The sequence below is a fragment of the Colletotrichum tamarilloi genome (assembly GCF_030869305.1).
Source record: "Colletotrichum tamarilloi strain Tom-12 chromosome Unknown Scaffold_4.1, whole genome shotgun sequence".
NCBI classification, from domain to species: domain Eukaryota; kingdom Fungi; phylum Ascomycota; class Sordariomycetes; order Glomerellales; family Glomerellaceae; genus Colletotrichum; species Colletotrichum tamarilloi.
The window spans coordinates 762303-783519 of record NW_026849387.1 but is presented as its reverse complement, the minus strand read 5'-3'; the positions used below and the strand labels follow the sequence as shown (position 1 = coordinate 783519).

At 51.9% G+C, this 21217-nt stretch overlaps 8 protein-coding genes across 8 annotated transcripts; 3 read left to right on the top strand and 5 right to left on the bottom strand.

The window, feature by feature from the left end:
• Positions 1-3631: 3631 nt before the first annotated feature.
• CTAM01_01900 (Alg9-like mannosyltransferase) lies at positions 3632-5466 on the top strand (the record flags this gene model as incomplete). Its single annotated transcript, XM_060517940.1, has 4 exons — positions 3632-3740; positions 3904-4289; positions 4356-4483; positions 4539-5466. The coding sequence occupies 4 exons, from the start codon at positions 3632-3634 to the stop codon at positions 5464-5466; spliced, it is 1551 nt and encodes a 516-aa protein (XP_060387474.1).
• A 509-nt stretch (positions 5467-5975) lies between these two features.
• On the bottom strand, positions 5976-7020 carry CTAM01_01899 (uncharacterized protein; the record flags this gene model as incomplete). Its single annotated transcript, XM_060517939.1, has 2 exons — positions 5976-6327; positions 6467-7020. 2 exons carry the CDS (start codon positions 7018-7020, stop codon positions 5976-5978), a joined length of 906 nt encoding a protein of 301 aa, XP_060387473.1.
• A 3106-nt stretch (positions 7021-10126) lies between these two features.
• CTAM01_01898 (uncharacterized protein) lies at positions 10127-10918 on the top strand (the record flags this gene model as incomplete). Its single annotated transcript, XM_060517938.1, has 1 exon — positions 10127-10918. One exon carries the CDS (start codon positions 10127-10129, stop codon positions 10916-10918), a length of 792 nt encoding a protein of 263 aa, XP_060387472.1.
• Positions 10919-11799: 881 nt separating this feature from the next.
• CTAM01_01897 (uncharacterized protein) lies at positions 11800-12866 on the bottom strand (the record flags this gene model as incomplete). The annotated part of the gene is made up of 3 exons (XM_060517937.1): positions 11800-11997; positions 12064-12502; positions 12598-12866. The coding sequence occupies 3 exons, from the start codon at positions 12864-12866 to the stop codon at positions 11800-11802; spliced, it is 906 nt and encodes a 301-aa protein (XP_060387471.1).
• A 965-nt stretch (positions 12867-13831) lies between these two features.
• CTAM01_01896 (uncharacterized protein) lies at positions 13832-14785 on the bottom strand (the record flags this gene model as incomplete). The annotated part of the gene is made up of 1 exon (XM_060517936.1): positions 13832-14785. The coding sequence occupies one exon, from the start codon at positions 14783-14785 to the stop codon at positions 13832-13834; it is 954 nt and encodes a 317-aa protein (XP_060387470.1).
• A 1778-nt stretch (positions 14786-16563) lies between these two features.
• On the bottom strand, positions 16564-17199 carry CTAM01_01895 (uncharacterized protein; the record flags this gene model as incomplete). Its single annotated transcript, XM_060517935.1, has 1 exon — positions 16564-17199. The coding sequence occupies one exon, from the start codon at positions 17197-17199 to the stop codon at positions 16564-16566; it is 636 nt and encodes a 211-aa protein (XP_060387469.1).
• Positions 17200-17863: 664 nt separating this feature from the next.
• CTAM01_01894 (uncharacterized protein) lies at positions 17864-18526 on the top strand (the record flags this gene model as incomplete). The annotated part of the gene is made up of 1 exon (XM_060517934.1): positions 17864-18526. One exon carries the CDS (start codon positions 17864-17866, stop codon positions 18524-18526), a length of 663 nt encoding a protein of 220 aa, XP_060387468.1.
• A 695-nt stretch (positions 18527-19221) lies between these two features.
• Positions 19222-19540, bottom strand: CTAM01_01893 (uncharacterized protein; the record flags this gene model as incomplete). Its single annotated transcript, XM_060517933.1, has 2 exons — positions 19222-19407; positions 19493-19540. The coding sequence occupies 2 exons, from the start codon at positions 19538-19540 to the stop codon at positions 19222-19224; spliced, it is 234 nt and encodes a 77-aa protein (XP_060387467.1).
• Between the last annotated feature and the right edge of the window lie 1677 nt (positions 19541-21217).

Sequence of the window (21217 nt, the reverse complement as noted above, 5' to 3'; positions counted from 1 at the left end):
TTGGCTCCAGGCAAATTCCGAGGTAGCCTGAAGGACTCCGATCAAGCTGATTCACTACAACCCAGGCACCTTAGGTAAGCTTCAGCCTGTGCCTTATCTTCTAGAGGGCCTAGGCACCCCCGGAGGTGATTCCCATTGACGAGTTTTGACAAAGGCATTGCTTCAAATGGGAAGTCAGATTCCCTCTAGAGAAAGGAAAAAGGGAAGCTCGATATTGCTGGACTTAAGGTAGCAACTTTCCTGTTCCCTCGGGCTTTTACCCTAACCTAGTAACTTTGCCTGTGCGTTCAAGGTACCTTGTGTAGACGAAGCTCAACATAAGATTTGGAGCCAGCCTGGATGCCGTACTTTGACGCTGGTCAAAAGAGATGAGCTTGGGAGGTAGCCTGTGATTTCCTTGGAGACAACTTAGAATAGAAGAAAATGGCGGGAAACATCCGGAGCGAGGGCGGGCCTGCTAGATCTATATGTTATCCCATGACCTCTGAGGTGATTCCTGCTGAGAGGGTCTCGTGATTAAGGAAGCTAGATTCGGCCAAGCATCGTTCTTCTCTCCCACTCTGCCACACTTAGAGAGAGGGAAACCAGTAAAGTCCAAATCTCTGGCTCGCGAATTACCGAGTTATAAGTTCAGAGATCACAGGATTCGGACTTTGGTGCAATGCGACCTGATACAGACTTCTTGCAGTAGACTGCAGTTGTTTGGCATCTCTCCGCAAGCGACAAACCAGTTTTCGGAGCCGGACAGACGATTAATGCCGGCATACCTTACTCGGACCAGAACCTCGTCGCCGCTAGCCTAAAGGCCGGCCGAGGAGACCGGCAAGGCAGAACCGGGGGCGGTGGAGACGGCCGGTAAGGTAACGCCAAGGTCTGTTCCTGTGAGTGCCGTATCTGCGGAGACGAGCACTGCCTCCTCTTGCCAATGGTTGCATCGTGAATAAAATGCTTCTCAGCGGATGGCCTTAAGTCCAAAACGCTCCCGGGTCGATGCTTGCTAATGGCGTCTGGTGCCTACCTTGCTTGTGATGTTCCTTGTTTCTCTGTCTCGGTTCATGGAGTGAGCGACTAGGTTTGCCTTCACTGCTGGGTGACCAGAATGACATCAACTGAAGGTAGACGAAAAATGTCGTGGATAAGCTCTCGTACCAAGCTCTCGTACCGAAGGAAATGTCCGACAAGAATCTGGAGCTGGCCAGGGTGTGGACACGGAAAGACAGGGCCGACGGCGAAAGCGAGCTGCAAGCACTTTAGGGAGCCTGTCTTCTCCACGGATCTGAACCCCCGCGACGCGCGAGCAGGGCAACGCCAATCTGATGGTGCGAGACACTGAAGATGGCGGCATATGGTCTAACATTCCTGGTCCTCTGATTGTGCAGAGGAAGTGTACTCTGTAAGTTATTTTGCTTGTTCATGTACGTGAGGACCCAATCTCTCGGAACAGGGCAAAGCGTGGAATGCATCAATGATGACTGGGCCGGTTTCATGGGGACGCGCCAGTGGGAGTGGGCGGCGCGCCTGCGTCCGTGAAATTTAATGATTCGCAATTCATAGCGCCGGATGTTGATGGGGCCTGCGATCCCGAAGCTTCCGTCGGCGGACCATAGGGGCGAACGCGACTACGACCGCGGATGCGCAGATGGCGTCCCGGGATTGGCATTATTACGTTCGTCTGATATCAATATCGGCCTTTTTCACCAGACGAACGGACAGAGCGTTAGGGACGGGTGGCATGGCTTTGTTTGATGCGACTCCCAGAGATATGTTGTAGACAAGTATCCGGTCACCAACTGGCAAAAAGTCAAAAGTTAGCAAGTTGTTGACAGGCAGCCCCCATGCTGGGCGGATGGGGAATGATGCATAATGACAGCAAGACATGATGGAAAGACGTGGTTCGAGAAACCTGCTGACTGGGTTGGTATTATTTGGTTGGCTGTCCGGGGAAAGGGGGTGGTGTCCCCCTGGCGAGGGTTTGGAGTGGTGGACGAAGAGAATGGAAGAAGTAGAAGCTTTGGATGGGGCCACCTCGTTCACAACACACGTACTGACTGGACACTTTCTGTGTGTGGTGATGGCCCTATGAGCCACGCTGGCAGTGGCATGCACCCTCTCAGTCCCAGGTGCTGGTCGGTGGCAGTCTGCCTTGCCCGTTTTAGGGGTTAGCGCCCCCAACTGAAGGTCCTAGCGAGAAGAGCTTGGCAGGGAACAGGGGGCCGTTGCAGCGGACTCGGGGGCGCACACTCTCCAAAAGTCGGGCTCGGTTTTCTTTTCTTTTGATTTCTGCCAGCCAGCAACCACATCGCGGACTCGTGCGTGACGCTTCGCTTCACGGTGGAACGGGAGGGTTGTGTGTGTTGGGAGCTGGGTTGGCGATCCCTGTACCTGAAGTGTGCCGTGGAATAAGCATTCTATTCTCCCAGACGTGGCAGGAAGGTACCTCCTTATTCGTACGGATACCGGTACCTGCCTTATACCGGGTAAGAAGGTACGAATACATACAGTCGGGAAAAGGGAAGGAACAAACACACGACGGGAGCTGCCAGTTGCAACTGCCCACAACCTGGGAGGAAATGACAATCGCCCACCCGCCTTACCTCCCTGGTCCTTAGACTCTCCCATCATTGGAGCTCCCAACCTTGACACCTCCCTCCTGCAGTCCTTTCATCCATCCATCCCTCCTCCTCTCCCGTCACCTCACTTACCAAGTTACCAACTACCTACCATGCCTAGGTACCTAAGGTAGGTAGGTACGTAGCACTCAGCAGACCTCACTCCGTGAGATAGTCACACCCTGAGCTCACATCTCATCTCACCTGGCTCCTCTGGTGGGAACTTGCAAAGGCAAGAAATCAAACAACAAATGCCCCAAGCACCAAAGAGAAGCAAGAGCAGCCTCAGCAGGGGCCATGTGCCCGCTAAAGTAGTCTCAGAGATTGCGGATACACCCTCATATGGATAGTTCTGGGCCTATTGCTCGGGAACTGCTCCTTACGCTGCTTACAAAATACACGTACCGACCAGGTTGTAAGAGCAAGGTTATCTCTTCTCCCTTCTCCATAACCCTGCAAAGTCCCCTCCAAGGTCCAAAAGAGCTGCGGTGCGGGTGCGGGTGCGCTTGCGGGCTGACAGAGCGTGGGAGCGACACTCAGTCACTTTCTCGACCCGAGTCCGCGCAAAAAATATCCTGACCATCACCCTACCTGACCTTACCTGACCTTGGACTTATTTACCTGGCCTTGCCTTGCTTTAGTCGCACCTCGACCTGCGCACCTCTTTTCTTTTCCCTTTGCTTCTCTCCCACCACCCTCACCGGGCCTCACCTTGCAAATGATAATATTTTCCCTTCTCTGTGACCATCCTTCTTCTTGCCATTACCTTACTTTAACCCCCACCTCTCCCTCCTTGACCTCTGCTGCGCCTGGCAAACCATCGCATACCTGGCTCCTGTAGATGCGCCTCTCCTCCTGATGATGCGACGTTGCGACATACCCTCCTTTTCGCAACGAACCTCCCGCCGGCCTGGCTCCGCCTAATACTCGACACCTGGCTACTTTCAGCCTTCGATCACGAACCGATGCCCGAGCTACGCGCAGCAACTACTACCAGATAATAATCGAGAGCACCTGGAGTCATGTGGCGGAGAGCGTACCTATTTCTGGTGCTGGTCAGGCTGTGGTTCGCCCTGTCGCCCAGCTACCTGCACCCCGACGAGAATTTCCAGGGCCCAGAGGTCATCGCAGGTACGTTCAGCTTTTTTTTTTTTTGCAGCTGCTGCATCCCGTTGCCTGGGTAGAGCGTGCCCAGCTCTCGGTTTGGCGCCATGGAGCTTCCTACCTCATAGCTCGGATCGAGTTTAGGCGCTCGTTCTCGTTCAACAGGACCTAAACTAACGGCGTGGCGCAGGCCAAATCTTTAGTTACCCGGTACGGCACACATGGGAATTCACAAATGAGCACCCGATACGAAGCGTCTTCCCCTTATGGCCCGTCTACGGCCTGCCCATGATGTTGCTGAGATGGCTGTGGATCGGTAACGGCAAGGACGGCGAGATCCCCCCAATCGCAGTCTTTTGGACCCTTCGCGTCCTCATGTTCGTCACCAGCTTCGTGCTGGAGGATTGGGCCATTCATGAGCTCATCAGCTCTCCACGACACCGTCGCGTTGCTGTGCTCCTGGTCGCCTCGTCCTATGTCACATGGACGTACCAGACGCACACATTCTCCAACTCGGTGGAGTGTCTCGTTGTTGCTTGGTGCTTGGTCTTGATTCAGCGCATTGTCGAGAGCCCGGTAAGGACCCCCTGGGCACGATTTTGTGGGCACCAACATGTGAAAGCTAACTAACGATTGTGACAGCAACAATCATCGCTTCTTGCTTCTACGATTCTCGGCATAGTGGCCGTCTTTGGATTGTTTAATAGAATTACTTTCCCGGCGTTCTTGTTGATTCCGGGACTTCGCTTGATACCCCATTTTCTGAATAGGTACGTCCGTCTAGGCACCATGACATCAGGGGACCGCCCACTAACAACCCACCAGACCCATGTCCTTCGCCGTGATGGTGTTGGCAGCTTTTACAACTACCTTGGTCGCCATCACCCTGGATACGGCATTCTACCTCCCTGAACCCATCAAGTGGGCAGACCTCATCTCACGGCCAGTCATCACGCCACTCAACAACCTCATGTACAACATCGACACAGACAACCTTGCGCAGCATGGGTTGCACCCCTGGTACCAGCACCTACTGGTCAACATTCCCATGCTGATCGGCCCAGCTGCGATGTTGCTCTTCACTCAGCCATACCTCTCATTACGACTCTACTCGGCCATCTCTGGTGTCTTTGTGCTGTCTATCTTCCAGCACCAGGAAGCACGATTCCTGCTGCCCACCGTCCCGCTCATCCTCTCATCAGTGCATCTTCCGAAGAATCGGACTGTCGTTCGCGTGTGGATCGGGGTATGGCTTGCTTTCAACTTGATCTTTGGCATTCTCATGGGTGTCTACCATCAAGGCGGTATCGTGCCGGGTCAGGTATTCCTGAGCAAGCAGCCAGACGCGACGCAGGCCGTCTGGTGGAAGACCTATACGCCACCCATTTGGCTTCTTAACGGCAAGAATGAGGTCCTCACGACACGCGACGTGATGGGTATGAAGGGCGACACGCTCCTCGAGGAGCTGACCAAGTTGGCTACCTGCGACACGCCGGCGGATCGACGCAACTCGGAGTATTTGAAGGAGAAGAACGGGACATATCTGATCGCACCAGCATCAGCGACGTGGATAGACCCCTACCTTCCCAACAAGGGACTGAAAGGCCTACGATTCCGCGAGGTATGGCGTTACAGGCAACACTTGAACTTAGACGACCTCGACTTTGGTGACGACGGCATCTGGAACACCCTGACGAGGGTGATTGGCAGACGTGGCCTCGTCGCCTGGCGTGTGACGAAGAGTTGCAAGTGAGGGCGGGTTGTGCAGGAGACTCAAAAGCAATGAATGAAAAGATTTGAACGTTTTGATGATTGAAAAGCATTCGATCCTTCGAAAGCAAATGGTATCGTGACTATGTGATGTGGTCCTTTCTTTGTCCCTGTTTGTGACTAACACCCATAAATATCTCGAGCGCCGTACCGATGGCGCCAATTTTCATTTCATTACACAAGGCCTCTTTTTTTTTGTGAGACCCTTTACATTCGTTAGGGAGCTCCCCCAGTTCCGATTCCATCCCATCATTTGTCTGCGAACAGCCTACAGCGCATACCAAGCGCTTCGTTAGACGCCAGACCTCGTCGAGTTCGCCGGCATTCATCCAGGAATATGCCGGGGGACCACCTGGCCCACATGGATCCGTCAGTGTCGTCTTTCGAGAAGGGTCAGGCACGATGGCGATGTGCCGTAACCCCCTAATATCATCGAGACGCAGCTAGACGGACGAGAACAAGTGGACCAAACTCCTTGCCGAGCAATAGTCCTCACGCCGCCACGCTCGTCTTATTCACATCCACAGCGAAATACCAGTTCCCCGAGACGTTCATCGTCCCCAGCTTGCTCTTCATCCAGCAGACGTGGTTGCCGTAGTAATCGCCCCACCCGGCCCCGACGCAGTCGTCGCCCTTTGACGCGCAGAGGTCGATGCAGGCGGCCATGGTGGTTGCGTTCTCCGAGGTGAGGTCAGTGGCGCCGTCGGCCGAGTTGAAGTCGTGGCCGCATATCATGCGGAATGTGCGTTTGGGGGCGTCGGGGGAGCTGTAGGTTACGTTGTCTGCGGCGGGGCAGGTGATTGTTGCGTTTGCGGTTGACGTTGCTGGTGTTGTTGTTGAGTTGCTGGTTTGGGGTGTTAGTTTGGTGAGACTTTTGGGTACGTGGTTTTTGTTTGAGTGATATGGGATGAAATGGCAAAGGGGGGGGGGGGGGATGAGATGAAAAGGGGATGATTTGTGAAGAGACAAAAGTGTGAACGTACCCTGACGAAGACTTGTTCTCGCTCTTCTTCATCGCCAACCCTACCCCAAGACCGACGGCGATGGCGGCCACGACGAGGACGATAGCGACCCCCATGACGACGTAGCACACCTTCCTACGCATCCCACATACTGTGGCCTTCTTGCCCTTCCCGGAGCCATCCCCGTCGAGAGATCCGGACCCGTACCCCGGCGACCCGGGCGGCGGCTTGTGATACCCAGGCGGATGCTGCTGGCCCGCGGCGGCATAGTAATACGGCGCGGCGGAGGCGACGGACGGCGAGGACGAGACCTCGAGGTTGGGGTTCTGCTTGTGGTAGTGGTGCCACGATAACGGGTCGTCCGCGACCTCGGGGAAGGTTGTGGTCTTGGCTTCCGAGTGGTTGTATGGGGAGACCTCGGGCAGGTGGATGTCATTGTTTGTGCGGTTCCAGGCGTTTGGCTCGGCTACTTCGAGGCCGGATTCGTAGACCTGCTGGTTCTGGTACTGTGGGTTTGATGTTGCGGCGGGTGATGAGGTTGCCGCCGTGTTTGTGGTGTTTGTTGGGGCCGTCATTTTGAGAAACTTCTCGGATGCCCTTGGCCTTGGGCCCTCCATGGCCGATTTTCCCTTCTCCTCGAGAGAGAGGAGACTATTATGTGGGTTTTTGTTGTTCTGTGTCCCTCCGACTCTCTGTCTCCTCTTAGCTCCGTCCAGGCTCCAGCTTACTGCGCCTCCTTCTGCGTGTGAGATTCCCTCGCTCTTTTTTGCAAAATGTCTGCCTGAATCCCTCAGTCCGAGAGGTGCGTTCTCTTGGACGTCAAAGTGAAGGAACTTTGGTGAAACAAAACCCCATAGCTTGTTGTAAGTGATGTGTGTTCGCCAAGAGATATTCCCGTACGATGCGAATAGGTTAGAACCCCCCTTTTGTTTGCGGAGAAGACAACCGAGTCCAGCCAAGTGCGTGAGCCAGGGTATGTATTGTAGGACGGAAGTGTGGAAAGAAAGCGAAGAATAGAGATGGGAAAATAAGCAGGAAGAGCGAAAGGGGAGAAGCGTGAAGGGAAGAACGGGAGAGGGCTGCCGGCATACAAATTAAAACCCCAGGAGGAAGGCCAGAACAATGGAGGTAAGCACTGTAAGCAAGACCAAAAAAAGCAAAAAACGGGCTGGCGAGGAACTAACTACCTTACAGGCTATGGTCCACAGTCCCGCTGATGGACTGAATCCCCCCCCCCTGCCCGGGGGGCAAGCTTATAGTTTAATACGACGAGTTTGGCGCGGTTCCTCTCTCCTCTCAGCCCCGGTGGTTTGTGCCTTATTCGGGATAGCTTGGCAAATCGGCTGGCCTGCTTCCCGGTCCTCCTTGTATGTATCCGTTCGGGCTGAGGAGGGGTGGGATTTCTCATGCAGGCGGTGGGATGTGTGATCGATGAAGAACGGGGTATGATCTACGGTCGATACGCGCTGTACGGGTATCTTTGACGAGAGAGGAAAAATCAAGGCTGACCCTGATTCCTGACCCTCGAGCGTGCAGTGAAGCTGAAAGTTTGTCACTTTCCCTCCCCCTCGGTGCTCAGTTCTCGCGTGTACTGTGTATGGCCTATTGCCGAGCTGGTGGGACGGGTAACTGAGTCGACCGAGTTGACCGGATCATGTCAGCGCGCGTGGGAAGGAGTTTCGCGCTTGCTAGTCACCCACTTAGTTTCTCACTGTCTCACTTAGCACTTTCTTCGTGCTCATTTATTATTGCCTGCCGCTACGGTCAAACTGCTTTTTACCTTTTACCTCACAAGGCGTTTCCTCGCCCACGGGCCTCCCCTTTTTCAGCCCCGTTCGTCAGCCACCAACAACGGGCCTAACGACTCCCGGGAAAGCGCGCGTTGAGCGTGGAGAGACAGAGCCAAGAACAGGGCACACAGGGCACACAGGGCTACCAGCGCGGGGGAGAAGGAAGCTTGGCAGGCGTTTGGAGGTTCGAGAAGAGACGCCTTCCTTTCGATGAGGTCCCCTTATCTTTCAGGACAGGATGAAGCAGAAGACGAAGGCATAATAGTCGTCCCCGAATCCCCGTCTTTGGACGTATCGATCTTCCAGCGCTCCGCATCTCATTTGCGGCAAGATTTGAAGGCCGGTGGGCAGCGTAACGTCGTCTCAACGGTGGGGAACTGTTGCATTGCAGACAAAGTGGTTTTGAAGAGAAAAGGCTGGGCCAAATCATGTCGCAGAAAAAACGTATGAAATGTTATAGCAAGAGAAAAAGACGATCCTACGTGCCTCCCAACCCTCTCAAATGTGCATTATCCAAGGGAATTTCTTCATGGAAGCGAGCCAGCCAATTGGACGTCTCGACTGTGCTAGTTATACGGGCGAGAGTGCGATGCGGTTGGCTTGGCGAACGAGCTTGAACTTTTGGGCGAGGAACCTCCCCCTGTAAGTTGCAGGTCAGCGTTCCATCGCAGGGGGTTTGATGGAGGGGAGAGAGTCTGGAAGAGGGCGAAAGGCGAGATGTGTCGGGAGTTCTGGACCCTCTCTCTTCTCGTAGCGCTCGATTCGGTCAATTGTTCGAGCTTGATCGCCGGGCTGTGCCTCCCGTCCGCGTTTCCACCAGACTGGCTGCGGTACGGGATACAATGGGGGAGCTCAAATATCGCTCATGATGTAATATAGCCGGGGGTGGCGGGCTTCTCAAAGAATCCAGTTGGGGACCGCCCGTGGAATCTTGTAAACATATTTGGGAGTTTTGATTCCTTGCATTGTGATAAGCATCACAAGGCAGTTCCCGGAATATCGTCTCATTGACTGTCATCCATCCGAAATTTGTGCCTAGCGATGAGTAATACTTCGGGGTGAAGTAAAACTCAAGACGGGCTGATGAGATGAGCAAATGGTCTGTCAGCCCTTGCAAAGTTTATGTATAATGAAGGTAGATATGACCTTGGAACGTGTCAAGTCTCTCACTTACGCACCCTTGAGCTGGAAGAAGAAAAAACATCAAGCACAACTACGCGGGCGGAGGTAGTGTGCAAAGGTTATGCTTCTTGTTCAGTATATTCGTACGTTCGGTCTTCTCTGCCACCAGCCAAAGAATGTCTTCAATTCACTCTCTTTGAAACACGTCGATCAAGTACTCATTGTACTCTTGCATTCCGGTCCAGAGCTGGAAGAAATGGTTTCGTGTATCTTGACAAGGATTGAAGATAAGACACCGTTCTTACAATTGTATCTGCACACAATGCAGCTGGTCTCACTCGGGTGGGTCCCCGAGTTAATGGTGTCCCTCGCCCAGACCCGGCGCCGCGATGGGGCCGTCGTATCGGTGTCGGCTCATCATGGGGCGAGGTCGAGCGCTTCCCAGGGCAGACATCCCGACGTGGAGGTTCGGGCAGTCAAAGTTCAAACACGGTGGTTGCGGCACGGAGCGTCGCCGAGAGCCAGATTCCGCGCCAACTCTATGTACCCGTGGATAAATACCACAGTCGGCGAGCTCTCATCCCACGCAACGCCCATCTCGAACTGCCCGTGACCACCCCCCCCCCCTCCCCCCGCATTGCATCGACCTGGGCTACCCAACGTCCAACGACCACCTTGACTCTTCGTTTGGAAAAGTAATACGGACAGATCAGTCTGGCCAGTCAAACGTTTACCTTTCAGTTAAGTCTGACGACTAGCCAGACCAAGGATGGAGGAGCAACCACAAGCACAAGATCTCAGTGGGCTATCACCAAACTTCCGCAGCGCGTTGCAAGATCTCACCCACGAATGGGGCTTCGTCGTCGTCCGCACCGCTTACGCCGCCGATGATGACGAAGCGCAATGGGCCGTCGCCTTGGAGAAACTGCGAGCCTACGCCGCCCCGGCCGACGACCACCGCGCCGAGACGGCCCCGGATACCTTTGCACTGCCCGTCATAGCCAACTACAGCGTCTTGAGCGGCGCCGATTACGCCTCCGTGCGCAAAGCTTTCAATGGGTGGGTTGACAATTTCGTTCGCCGCAAGAGGTCGTCGAACGACGACGATGATGATAATGATGATGACGACGACGACGACGAGGATGGACAGTGGCCGTCCGACGTTCGCCGCGACGTCTTCATTGTCATCGACGAGCCAGCGCTCACTTCGCTTCTCAATGCGCCAGTCTTCACCTTCGGCAAGGCCCCAAACCTCGACCTGGAGCCATGGGTCGTCGCAGTCGACGCCAAGGACTCGGCGAGCGTGCCGTACGGTGGGGGAGGGCCGTACATGGGCTTCACGAGGTCTCGCGCCCGCGTTCTGGGCCAGCTGTGGGAGGACCTCGGCGCGCGGTCTTTGGCGCGATTGACTCCCGTTCGAGAGTACGACGGCCAGATCCCGCTCTATGACGGTTCTTCGCGGGGTAAGCTCGTCGATCCTGCTGGCGGGCTGGAGTGGCGGTTCAGGTTCCCACGGGGCACGCCGCGAGGAGCGTACGGCGCAAGGGCCATGGTGGAATGATTGAGCGAGCTGTGGGCAGAGCGGATGGTTCAGGGAGTTAAATTTTGTCGCCAAGGGAAAGGGGGGGGGGGGGGCTGCTGAAGGCCGGATCAAGAGGCTTTGCGACGCAGAGACCGAAACCATCGTTGCGTTCATCATTCTCAATCTGTTAGATCATACGGAGATTGGCAATTGGTATGTTCCATCGGGATAGCGGGTACGGCTCAAGAGTGCCAAACTTCAGTCTTATTGGAGAAGTACGACGATATTGGCCAGTGGAGCAACAGATCTTTGACGGCCAGTTGGTCTGCCAAGCAGCTAGGCCATCTCAAAAGGTTTCTCCGCCATCTGACTATCCTCTCGGAAGCATGCAACGACTATTTTGAGTTTGAGATACCGCCTTCGACCCTTCCGGGGCCCTTTCAAATTTGCTGTACTGAAGAGCATTGAAGCAACTACCAGCGCCTTGACGGGCGATGACAGGTGACTACAAGACATACTTCCCTCGACTTTGAAAAGCCGCGTACTTTGGCAAGAAATAGTTGACATTGACGCTTCCGAGAGGAGGGACAGGGTCCAGTGCTGGGAGAGTTCCTTGTCGTCTCCCACATGTCAACGCCATACATGACAAGTGTGTGAATTGGTCTTTAGGAGCCATCTGTAGACGATGAACGAGCAAAAAAGGACCTCAGGACAAGGTGTCAGCGGACATACGGGCTCGGTATTTCTTTCATCGAGCTCTAGTAGAACGGGGGCATGTGATTCCATACTAAAAGCTGTAAATTCTGCCAAATTATACATAGGGGAAAAAAGCCCTCAACTCTTCAACTTCTCTAGCAGAGTCTGAGAGAGTCTCGGAGGGTGAAATTGCAAGCAGCCCTGCTCAATCATACCTCGCCCGTTCATCGACCTGGTCGCAAGAACAAGGTAAACATGGCCAAGAGAAAAACAGTTGGCATTCTCGCGTAGAAAATGTCTACGATTAATGCGGTAACATGAGGGGTAATCTCATCCAAGCCCTTCTTTTCAAAGACCCTGGCCAGTCGCCAGGTCCAAGTAGCAGTGGTCAGGAGCAAATTTCCCCACAGCCATGGTCCTCCCTAGGTAAAGAGAGGTCAGTCGTTTCCATTCAGATCTGGATTGGAGGAAGGAGAAAATGGTCTCACCACTGATTGGAATGGTAAGCATAGCAGAAGCCCGACGAAGAAGAGCAGGATCTTGACCATGCCATCTGAAGCAAGGTCTTGCGATGCAGTGCGTACGTTTCCCGCTCCTGGCAGTCCCAAGACACGGTACTGCTTCATAATCGAGATTGATATCTGGATCCCGACGACGCCCAACGCCATCATCCAACCGAGGGCGTGAGAGCCTTGACGTAAGACGAACCAGAAGCTTCGTACTTGCTGCCTTTCTCCGGGCTGGCCCCAGAATAGAAGGCCGAGTTCTCCAACAAGGAACAGACCGCCTGCATGTACCAGTGAGAGGAAGAATCCATCAATAGACTCGATATATCCATAGGCGTTATAGTATGGGTTTGGAACGTCACACTTCTGTCGAGCTATCCAAAGAATTGAGCAGGCCTTGACGATGGACACTGCAAAATCGCTGAGAAACCCGGGATGTGAGCTTCCGATCCATGACTTTCTATTTGGACACCCCAGCCCATGTTTGACATGGCAATAAAACTACCAATTACTCACATGACTAGAAGACGTTCGAGCGCCCAGAGCATTCGTCTTGCTTGTCTGATGTTCTTTTTCCTCTTCCCTATCTCCGCCCAAGAGATGTTGAATAGCTTGAAAGCGGAAACTGAGAGTAGAATGAAGTTCATTGTGATTGTCAAAAGTGAAATTCTTTGATAGTGATGCCATAGTTGGGAGTTCCCAGCAGCCAGCGAGGCAACTTTTCCGGCGGCGCATAGTAACGCTGCGTCGGCATCGGAGCTGATAGGCGGATACGACTTGTTCATGTTTACAGTCTCATGGGTCTTTCGTATGGTCTGCTCATTTCAATTGTTAAAAGAGAAGGTAATGCTCCTTAGGTAGTTGTATGCTCTGGCCCCTGCGGCCATTTACAAGGGTTTTGGCAGTTGACGTCACCTCGCAGTGCCAATGATGACTTGCATCCTGAAGCCTGCGAGTAATGTCACTCTCGTAAAACCCAATCGTGGTTAAGCATGCAAAGTTCTGAGCGCCATTTCCGTGCCTGCGGGACGTGGCTCTCACTTATTGGGTGCGGCGTCTCGAGGACAGGACGAACTTGCCTCACGTGATGGCATAGAAGGGAATGTCGTCAAAAAACCGTCCTGAACAAAACTGACCAAGCCTTTGTTTCAACCGAGCTTGGTCTTGGCGCTTTAGCCAAGTGACGCAGACATGCTTGCCTACTTTATTAGCTAACCTCATAACGGACTATGAAGAAGGCCATTGGTTAGGTGCCGGCTCGGTAACAGATTCGGGATTGTAATCGGAACTCAAATCGTTGATAGACGTACTCTATAGCTCTGGGTTTTGCCTAGGACTATACTCTATTATCTATTCTATAGAATACTCTTCATAGGATACCAGACTAAGTATAAGGAGGCACTCAAGCCCCACCACCATATCATACTGTCACCAAAGGAATTCCGGGCAGGTCGAGACGCTGCTGTGTTAACCTAATAGACTACAAACTCAACGTAAAGAAGGGAGACGCAGAACAGTGGGCAGGAGCTGGAGCGCTGGCCCTTTGGACCCAGCAGATCGGGAGTTTTCTTTTGCCCTCAAGGCGAGAAAACGCAGGGTTATTATATAAGTGAAGCTGCCAGTCGAATCCCTACCTTATGCTGAGGAGATACGACGGGAAGGTAACTATATCCATGTACATAGAAACCATGTATATCACAGAACAATAAGCTGAATCGAAGTCATGAGATATCTCAAAAGAAAGAAACCCTCATTCAACCTTCTTCCACATCTTCTCCAGCATACCAACTCTCGCAATGGCCGCTGGTCCCGCCGCCGCAGCTCCAACCTGCTGCATCTGCTGATCCGCCATGGCCGCCTGCGCCAACTGGGCATTTCCATATCCATAACCAACGTAGTTGAAATTGGTAGAGTTCAGGTTTCCTGCTGCACTAAATGTAACTGCTGCCAAACCCAGTGTTTGCGCTTGGCTAAGAGCGTGTTTGGCATTTTGTAGCATTCTATTCATCTCAGGGACGGTTTGGAGATAGATCTGGCGTCGTTGTTGTGCAAAGGCGAGAAAAGAGGCTAGCTGTTGCGTTTGACAGGCTTCTTTGTAGAGTTGGCGCATGCGAGGGGAGTAGAAGTCGCAGAGTCGCGATTCAACGACGTGATCTCCTTTCATGACGAAATGCTTCTCCAGAGTGGTTTTCTTGGCCACGAGGATATAACATTCCTCACAGATGTGCACGTCGTCCCATCCCCACCATCTCCGATTCTTAGCGAGATCCCGATCTATCTTGGGACAGTTTGGTGCTGCACTCAAGTCCGTCACCAAGTTGCTTAGTGGTCGATAGTCGTCGATATAAGCTGATTCGGCAAACTTTTGTATCAAAGGCATCGCTCGTGGGTAAGAAAAGACATTGAACGAGCAAAGCCGAGTTTCATTGGCCGGGACGTGCTTGGGCTTAAAGAGATGGGTCATACGCATACTCGCGATTGTTCCCGCCATGCAGGCTCCGCAAATGTCGAAGTCGGGAGGATTGTCTTGTAGCGTGTACCAACCAATACCACTTGCGCCTTGCGGATCACAAGGCTTTTGCTGAGAAAGAGATTGCATCACATGCCAGAACATGTTAAACTCGCCGTAACTAACTGCTCGTCCGACGGGAATGAGAACGTTGACCTGGCCCATTGCGCACGTCGTGAGCTGCGTAGTGCTCATGCGAGTTGCTTGGAATGATTGACCCTCTGGGGAATCATGGAAGTAATCCCAGTAGCATGCCTCGCAAACTAAGAAGCCTGAGGGGATACGGGAGGACCAGAACCAGGTCCTATCTGGTGCAGAGACAGCCTGGGCTCTTGGACACAGTTGTATCTGCAACCTCTTGGAGAATGCGTTGGTAAAAGCGATCCAGTTACCGCTTGCTGAATGAATTTTGAGCATGCGGCGTATGTACCAGAGATTATGGTCGCAATTTGCTTCACCTGGAGGTGAATGTATGCTAAACTTGTTCCCGAAGGAAGTATGCTTGAAATGGTCTTCGTAACAAGGCTTACAAATTGCCAGTCCAGAGTCTGGTCGATCCGTGGGATAATACCATTCTCTACCTTCGAGAGACTTGTCTTCCGGACAGAAGCCAAGCTTGGGTCGAGTGGCCATGAAGTTCAACATGCCATCAAGACTCAGGTTTGCTAAAGCAATCGGCCAGAGATTTTCTTTGACGCGAGGGTTCCCAAAGAAACATTGTCTCCCTACGCTGTCTTCATGCCAAACTGGGTTGAAGACGTCATGGAAAGGTGAGTTGAGAATGTGATCGTGGTAGCAAAGATTGCAGATGATGAAATTCGGATAGGCGGGGTGGATGAACCAGTAGAGGGGTAGAGTGAAGGGCATGTCAATGCATTCTGTCACGGGCTGGATTCCTAATGGCATGGGAGTGCAGGCTGCCATATCCGAGTGACCTGGATTGGGGCGATTGTCGGCTTGCCTAGTCATTGGTGTGTTTGGAACAGGTAATTCCTCAGGAGACTGTCGATTCTGATAAGAGTATGGTTGATTTTGATGAGGGCGTGATTGCTGTTGCTGGTATTGCACTGGTTGAGGCGACGCTGTTGGATGCGATCCTGGGAGTTCCGCAGGTCGTGGGGGTGGAGACGGAGGTTGGGGATATCCCTGGTAGCCTTGTTGGGGAGTTGGATACACTAGATAATTGGGACTCTGTTGGTATTGCGGCTGATAGTGCCCGGTGGATTGTTGTTGCTGCTGCTGTTGCTGCTGCTGCTGCTGTTGGGGCTGTTGAAAGTCCTTGTCAGCTTGTTTTACTATCTTTTCCGCTCCAGCGAGAAGTTTCGAAAGTCGACCCATTGCAGAATTCGAGGCTTGCTGCAGTTTGAGTATATTCCCTTGAGCGAAGCAGTTCTGACTCACGGTGAGGCCAGCTAATCAGCTGAACACTTATAGTCTTATACGCCCTTCCGTGCCCCACTGGTGTCGTTTCGTGCCGATATTGCCGGTCAAAGAATGTCTTGCTTTCCTTATTTAGGACTGGACTAACTCATTTCGACTGACAGGTATCGCTCGGAACAAGTTTATTGGAGCGGGACTGATTAGAAACTATTTATGCAAGCCTCGTGGGTGTGATCTACGTCCACAATGCGTGATTTATCTTAATCACAGCCTCGACGTGAGATGAGCGGCAAGAAATCAGGCGATGAGTTGGGATCGTTTTTTTATAGAAAAAAAAACCTCAAATCTATTCTAACCTCCTTTCCTCATCTAGATTGGAATGCTTTTGGGTTTTGAATTCATCACCATCGCTCCTCAGGAATGAGCGGAATGCAGTTGGCAACTCTCGCGATCAATCAATATAATACAGAAGATTTACGACCTTCAAACCAAGTGAGCTCATACCGGCCTGTTGATCAAATTGGTTTCCCCTCGTGGCGCTTTGGTCCTTTGTTTGGAGCAACTCGGTGTTGAACCGACGCAGATAAGATTCTTTAGTAGATGCCTGGGATGAACCGCGCTGTAACTCGATTCCACGCAACCCATTTGTCTCCAAACGTCTTCTTGAGCATCTCTTCTTCATCTTTAACCCTCATCATAAGTCTTCGTAGGATTCCAAATGTAAAGACCGAACAACAAATGAGTCCCCATCCACTCAACGCGGACTGCAGGGCGCGAGGAACTAAGCATCCAACCACACCGTCCCAGCGCAGAAACATGGAGAGATTGATGACCATGACAACGATTTGTCCTGTATATCCGGGATGTTGCATGTATCGATACATACCATCCGTGGTCAAAGTGTCGGGGGGTCCAAGCTTGAAGGTGAAGTTGCTTCCGAGTTGAGCAAAGGCTGTAAGTCGCAGGGGACCTCCAATACAGATAATAAGAAACAAGCAGACCGAAGTGTAAGGGTTCCAAGTGAAAAGTCCGTTGTTCAAGTTCTCAGGGTGTAGGCATACGAGACTGTTGTTGTCGCTGTACCCAAGCACGACAAGTGCATGGAAGATGCCAATACTGACAGCCAGCATCCGACGAATTCGCGCCGCAACTGGGCTAGCATAGGTTCCGAGACTATCTTTGTTCCAACCATCGCGCGGAATCTCATTGGGAGCTTTGAAGCAGGACATGGTGATGAGGCTCGACAACAGAACCGCCCCTGCGAAAGAAACTTTTTGTAAAGGATCCATGGCGATGTAGGCGACTGTAAAGTAGGAAAGAGATTAATTCAAAATAATATTGAGCTTTCTTGACTGGGTGATCAGATTTGATCGATCGTTTACTTCTGCTGGTCTTCTGGATGGTATTAGTATCGGCGGCAGGCGATAAAATCTCCTGATGTGTGATTACGCCCTGCCGCAGGGCTGTGAGTCATATCAAGAGACTATTGATCCGTTCCGACCTTGCCGGTCAAACAATGCCTCAATTTCATTGTTTAGTCCTCGTACTAGCTCGATTCGACTGGTACGAAAGACTAGGATAGAGAGAGACTTATTATAAACCCTGTGTACAGCCTGCTGACCTCGTATATCTCGATGTCTGTATATGCGTTATTTATTTCAATGACCAAGCCTACTCTGGGTGATCAGTGCAGAAATCACGTAAGGTAAACCCCACTGACTAAGCAGAGACGTATCTCGTGATGGCTTCAACAATCCGTGACCTCACCCCACGCCACGTGATCTTAGTTACATAATCAGCGAGATCCACCCTCACTTGCACCCTTTATTCCAGAGCGAGCTTCGTATCCATTTTCGACTTCTAATAGATAAATGTTCTCTTTCACTTACGTCGATGCCCATCTTGCGACCATACGACAGCGTACTTTCCCAAGCGTATTATGTTCATTCGCCCACCCTCAAGTCATATATAGCACGGCACCACAAAATGTCAACGAACATCGATAACTCGAACGACCTTACCGTGCACCGTGTAGACAGTGCGGAGGACTTAGAACTGTGGACCCCATCTCTTGTTCGATTACTACAATCATGTGTCAACATCGATCCCGCCTCGTCCTCCATCGGCTTTCGCGCACCTCTCTCTGAGGCGAAGGCTACAGAATATTGGCATTCACTGTCGGCTCAGCTATATGGTTCCCAACCCAACACCACACTGTTTGTCCTGGGCCGTGGTTCGAACGCCATTGGGACAATTCAACTGGTGACTCATGCTAAGGAAACGCACGCGCACAAGGTCGAGATAGGCAAATTATTGGTGGCCGAAAGCGATAGAGGCCGGGGATTGGGCAGGAAGCTCATGAACGTGGCAGAGAGTTTTGCACAAGACAACTTGGCTAAGAATATGGTGTTGCTAGATACAGCAACAGAAAGCCCCGCGCGGGAGTTCTACTTGAAGCTTGGATACACAGAATGGGGGATCTGTCCACAATATGCTGCGAGCGCTGATGGGCATATACACGAAAGCTCGTTTTTCTATAAGTATCTTAGCATGTAAGCCTCTGAATGCGTAGGCTTTGAACTTACCTATATTGGTATGCCCATACCCCGCTTCATCGGCGCCGGTCACTACACAATGGATGCTTAATATTGACCCACAAGACCTGAAGGGGATAAGCAGCGAGTATATGCCGTTATGTTTCCTCTAGATTTATTGCCAGTACCGGCTAGTGTGAATTAAATCGGTCCCCTTGAGATGAGCGATGGCAACGAATTGCAAGTGGCGTCATAGATGACTGGAGAGTCAAATGCTTGGTTTCCCCAGATAGTGTTATGCTTTTGTTCTCTTGAATGCATAGATAGAGATAATTTCGAGCTCTATACGAGCGAATGCGAGAGGGCTGGTTGTCATAGTGACCTCCGAGTCCCTTCTCCTTTTCTCGTCTATCAGATTCGCAGCCACATTAAACACCCAAATTTCTCACGGGGAGCCACATATTGTTGCAAAAAATATTAATTGAGTAGCAGAACAATAACACAGCTGGCTGAAAGAATTCCAGATCTGAGTTTACGAGCCAAGAGTAGTTGTATCAGTTTGACATCGAGATACCTCCCAGGCTATCCACAATTCACCTTCTTCAACTGCTCTCCCCCTTAACTTGCCCAAGAAAGAAGACGAAACTCCCCTAAACTTAACTATCTCGTGACATCAAAAGTGGCCGAAGCCGAGCACTCGAAAGCCCTTCTCTCTTCTTACATATTGACAACCAGGCCCATTCCGCCAAGCATGACGCCGAGGGCGACAGCCGCAGTCTCCCTGGGACCAGCATTCTTGCTGTGAGTGGTAGTCGAAGTCGCCTTGGCGGATGCTGAGTTGCTCTTCGTGGCAGCGGCTTTGACGCCGCCCGTCGTCGTACTGGCTTGGGGAGTAGTAGTGGCCTATTAGTAGTAAGGGACATGATTAGTCTACTTTTGTTCTGCTGGAAGGTCAAGGTGGATGCAGGAGATTCGAGGGGGAGTCTACCAGGGCGACTGTTGTCATGGCGAGGAGTGCGGCGAGAGAGAAACGCATGTTGGGCTAGGAAGATGGGAATGGGCTGAGTGCGTTGTTTGAGGTATGGAAGGTTGATTAGATGAAGTTGTATGTAGTTCTCGGCGGGCTGTATGTTTCTGGAGCTGTGAGAGCATGTGAGGGCTGATTAGAATTTGAAGATAGACTTTGTTCGGGGTCTTATATAAGATGTGTAGACAAAGAGGAGTGACAATGTTTTACCGCACTCACGGGCATGATGCAGGTTTACCAAACACAATACTAACCGCATCTAAAAATAAAACCACCAAGGCATCACGACTGTTCAGGACAATACCAAAAGGGGGCTTTACCGCCGTGCCTGGCAAATGATGAAGGCCGATCATGACGCCGTTTCTTGTCTCTCCAGGACAGGGAATCCCACCGGAAGTGTCTGCCTAAATCTGCCTGGCCGAATCGGGAAACATCTGTATGTTTTTGATGTAGAATTCGAGTTCCAACTAGCCAAGATGGGCCAGGGTTGTATCGATTTGGTGGAGGATATGTGTGGTAATGTGTGAAGCTTGTATGAAGCTTGTTCAAACTGCACGCAAGTTACAGAATGGTAGTTTCTTCGGGGTGGGTCACACAAGGACGATCTAGACCGACTTTGGAAGGGCAGGTGAATGGAAGTCATGCCCCGAGGGGCCCGAACGAGGCGAAGCAGGCTTCGTTTATGGCTTGCGGCTTCTCGGTTGGAATTACTTGCTTCCCTCGCCATGCGGACTTCCACATCGGCTCAAGATGCCGAACTCAGGGGGGCACGAGGGAAGGACATGAGATGAAATGCTTAGCCTCAATGATACGAGTTGAGGCAGATGGCTTTCACAAGGGGGCGTGTTGATGGGCTGGTAGATCAAGACAACTATCAGATGACACGGTTAGCGAAGGAGAGCCGGCTTCTGACGCCTCAGGTGCTTCCTTGAAATATTTATTTGGAAACACGTTGAACGGCGCGAGGAGCTGTATATGGCAACAAAGTGAAACGAGTTCCAGTGATGACGGTTTCCAGTTCAATGTGGTCTGGTCTCTAGACTGAGGTAATGTTTCCTCGGAGAATACTCTGTGTCAGTTACGGTTGTTGCTCGGACTGTAGTACTACTCCGACAGGTGCCCGGGGCGGGGGCCGCGGGGGGCGCTTCGAAGCTTCTTCGTATAGCAAGGAGTTAACGAACTAGTCCCTCATGCTACCGTTTCGTAGAATGGCGTGCTGCTATATTAAGCATCGCATTCCAGGTCGGTGATTGTCACTTCCCGTCACGTTGCTGAAGGTTGTGGCCTGCTTATCATGGATGTCTTTGATGAAGAACGGGGACTCTTAGTTGCACGGCTCGTTGAGGTAATTGGATAAGTTTACGAGGTTCAGTTTCCCACCACTGCCTCCCTTATGACGAGCATTCGAGGGACTCTATACTTACGAATTGATGATCGATTTCGAATGCATTTTAGTGTGACGGTGATATGAAGTTGAATGGGCAGAGGCCACCAATCAATATTCACGCCTCAACCTCTCGCGCTCAACTTCGCAGGGACAACGTGGGCAAGGTCCATTTGGTGTTGAGCAGAAAAAAAAATCGTGGAACGGCTTGCGTGTTTCAAAGAGAGGACCAAGGACATATCGACGGAGTGAGTAGCAGACTTGCGTCCTTGAGAATGACACTCCGTACACCTACACTCGTA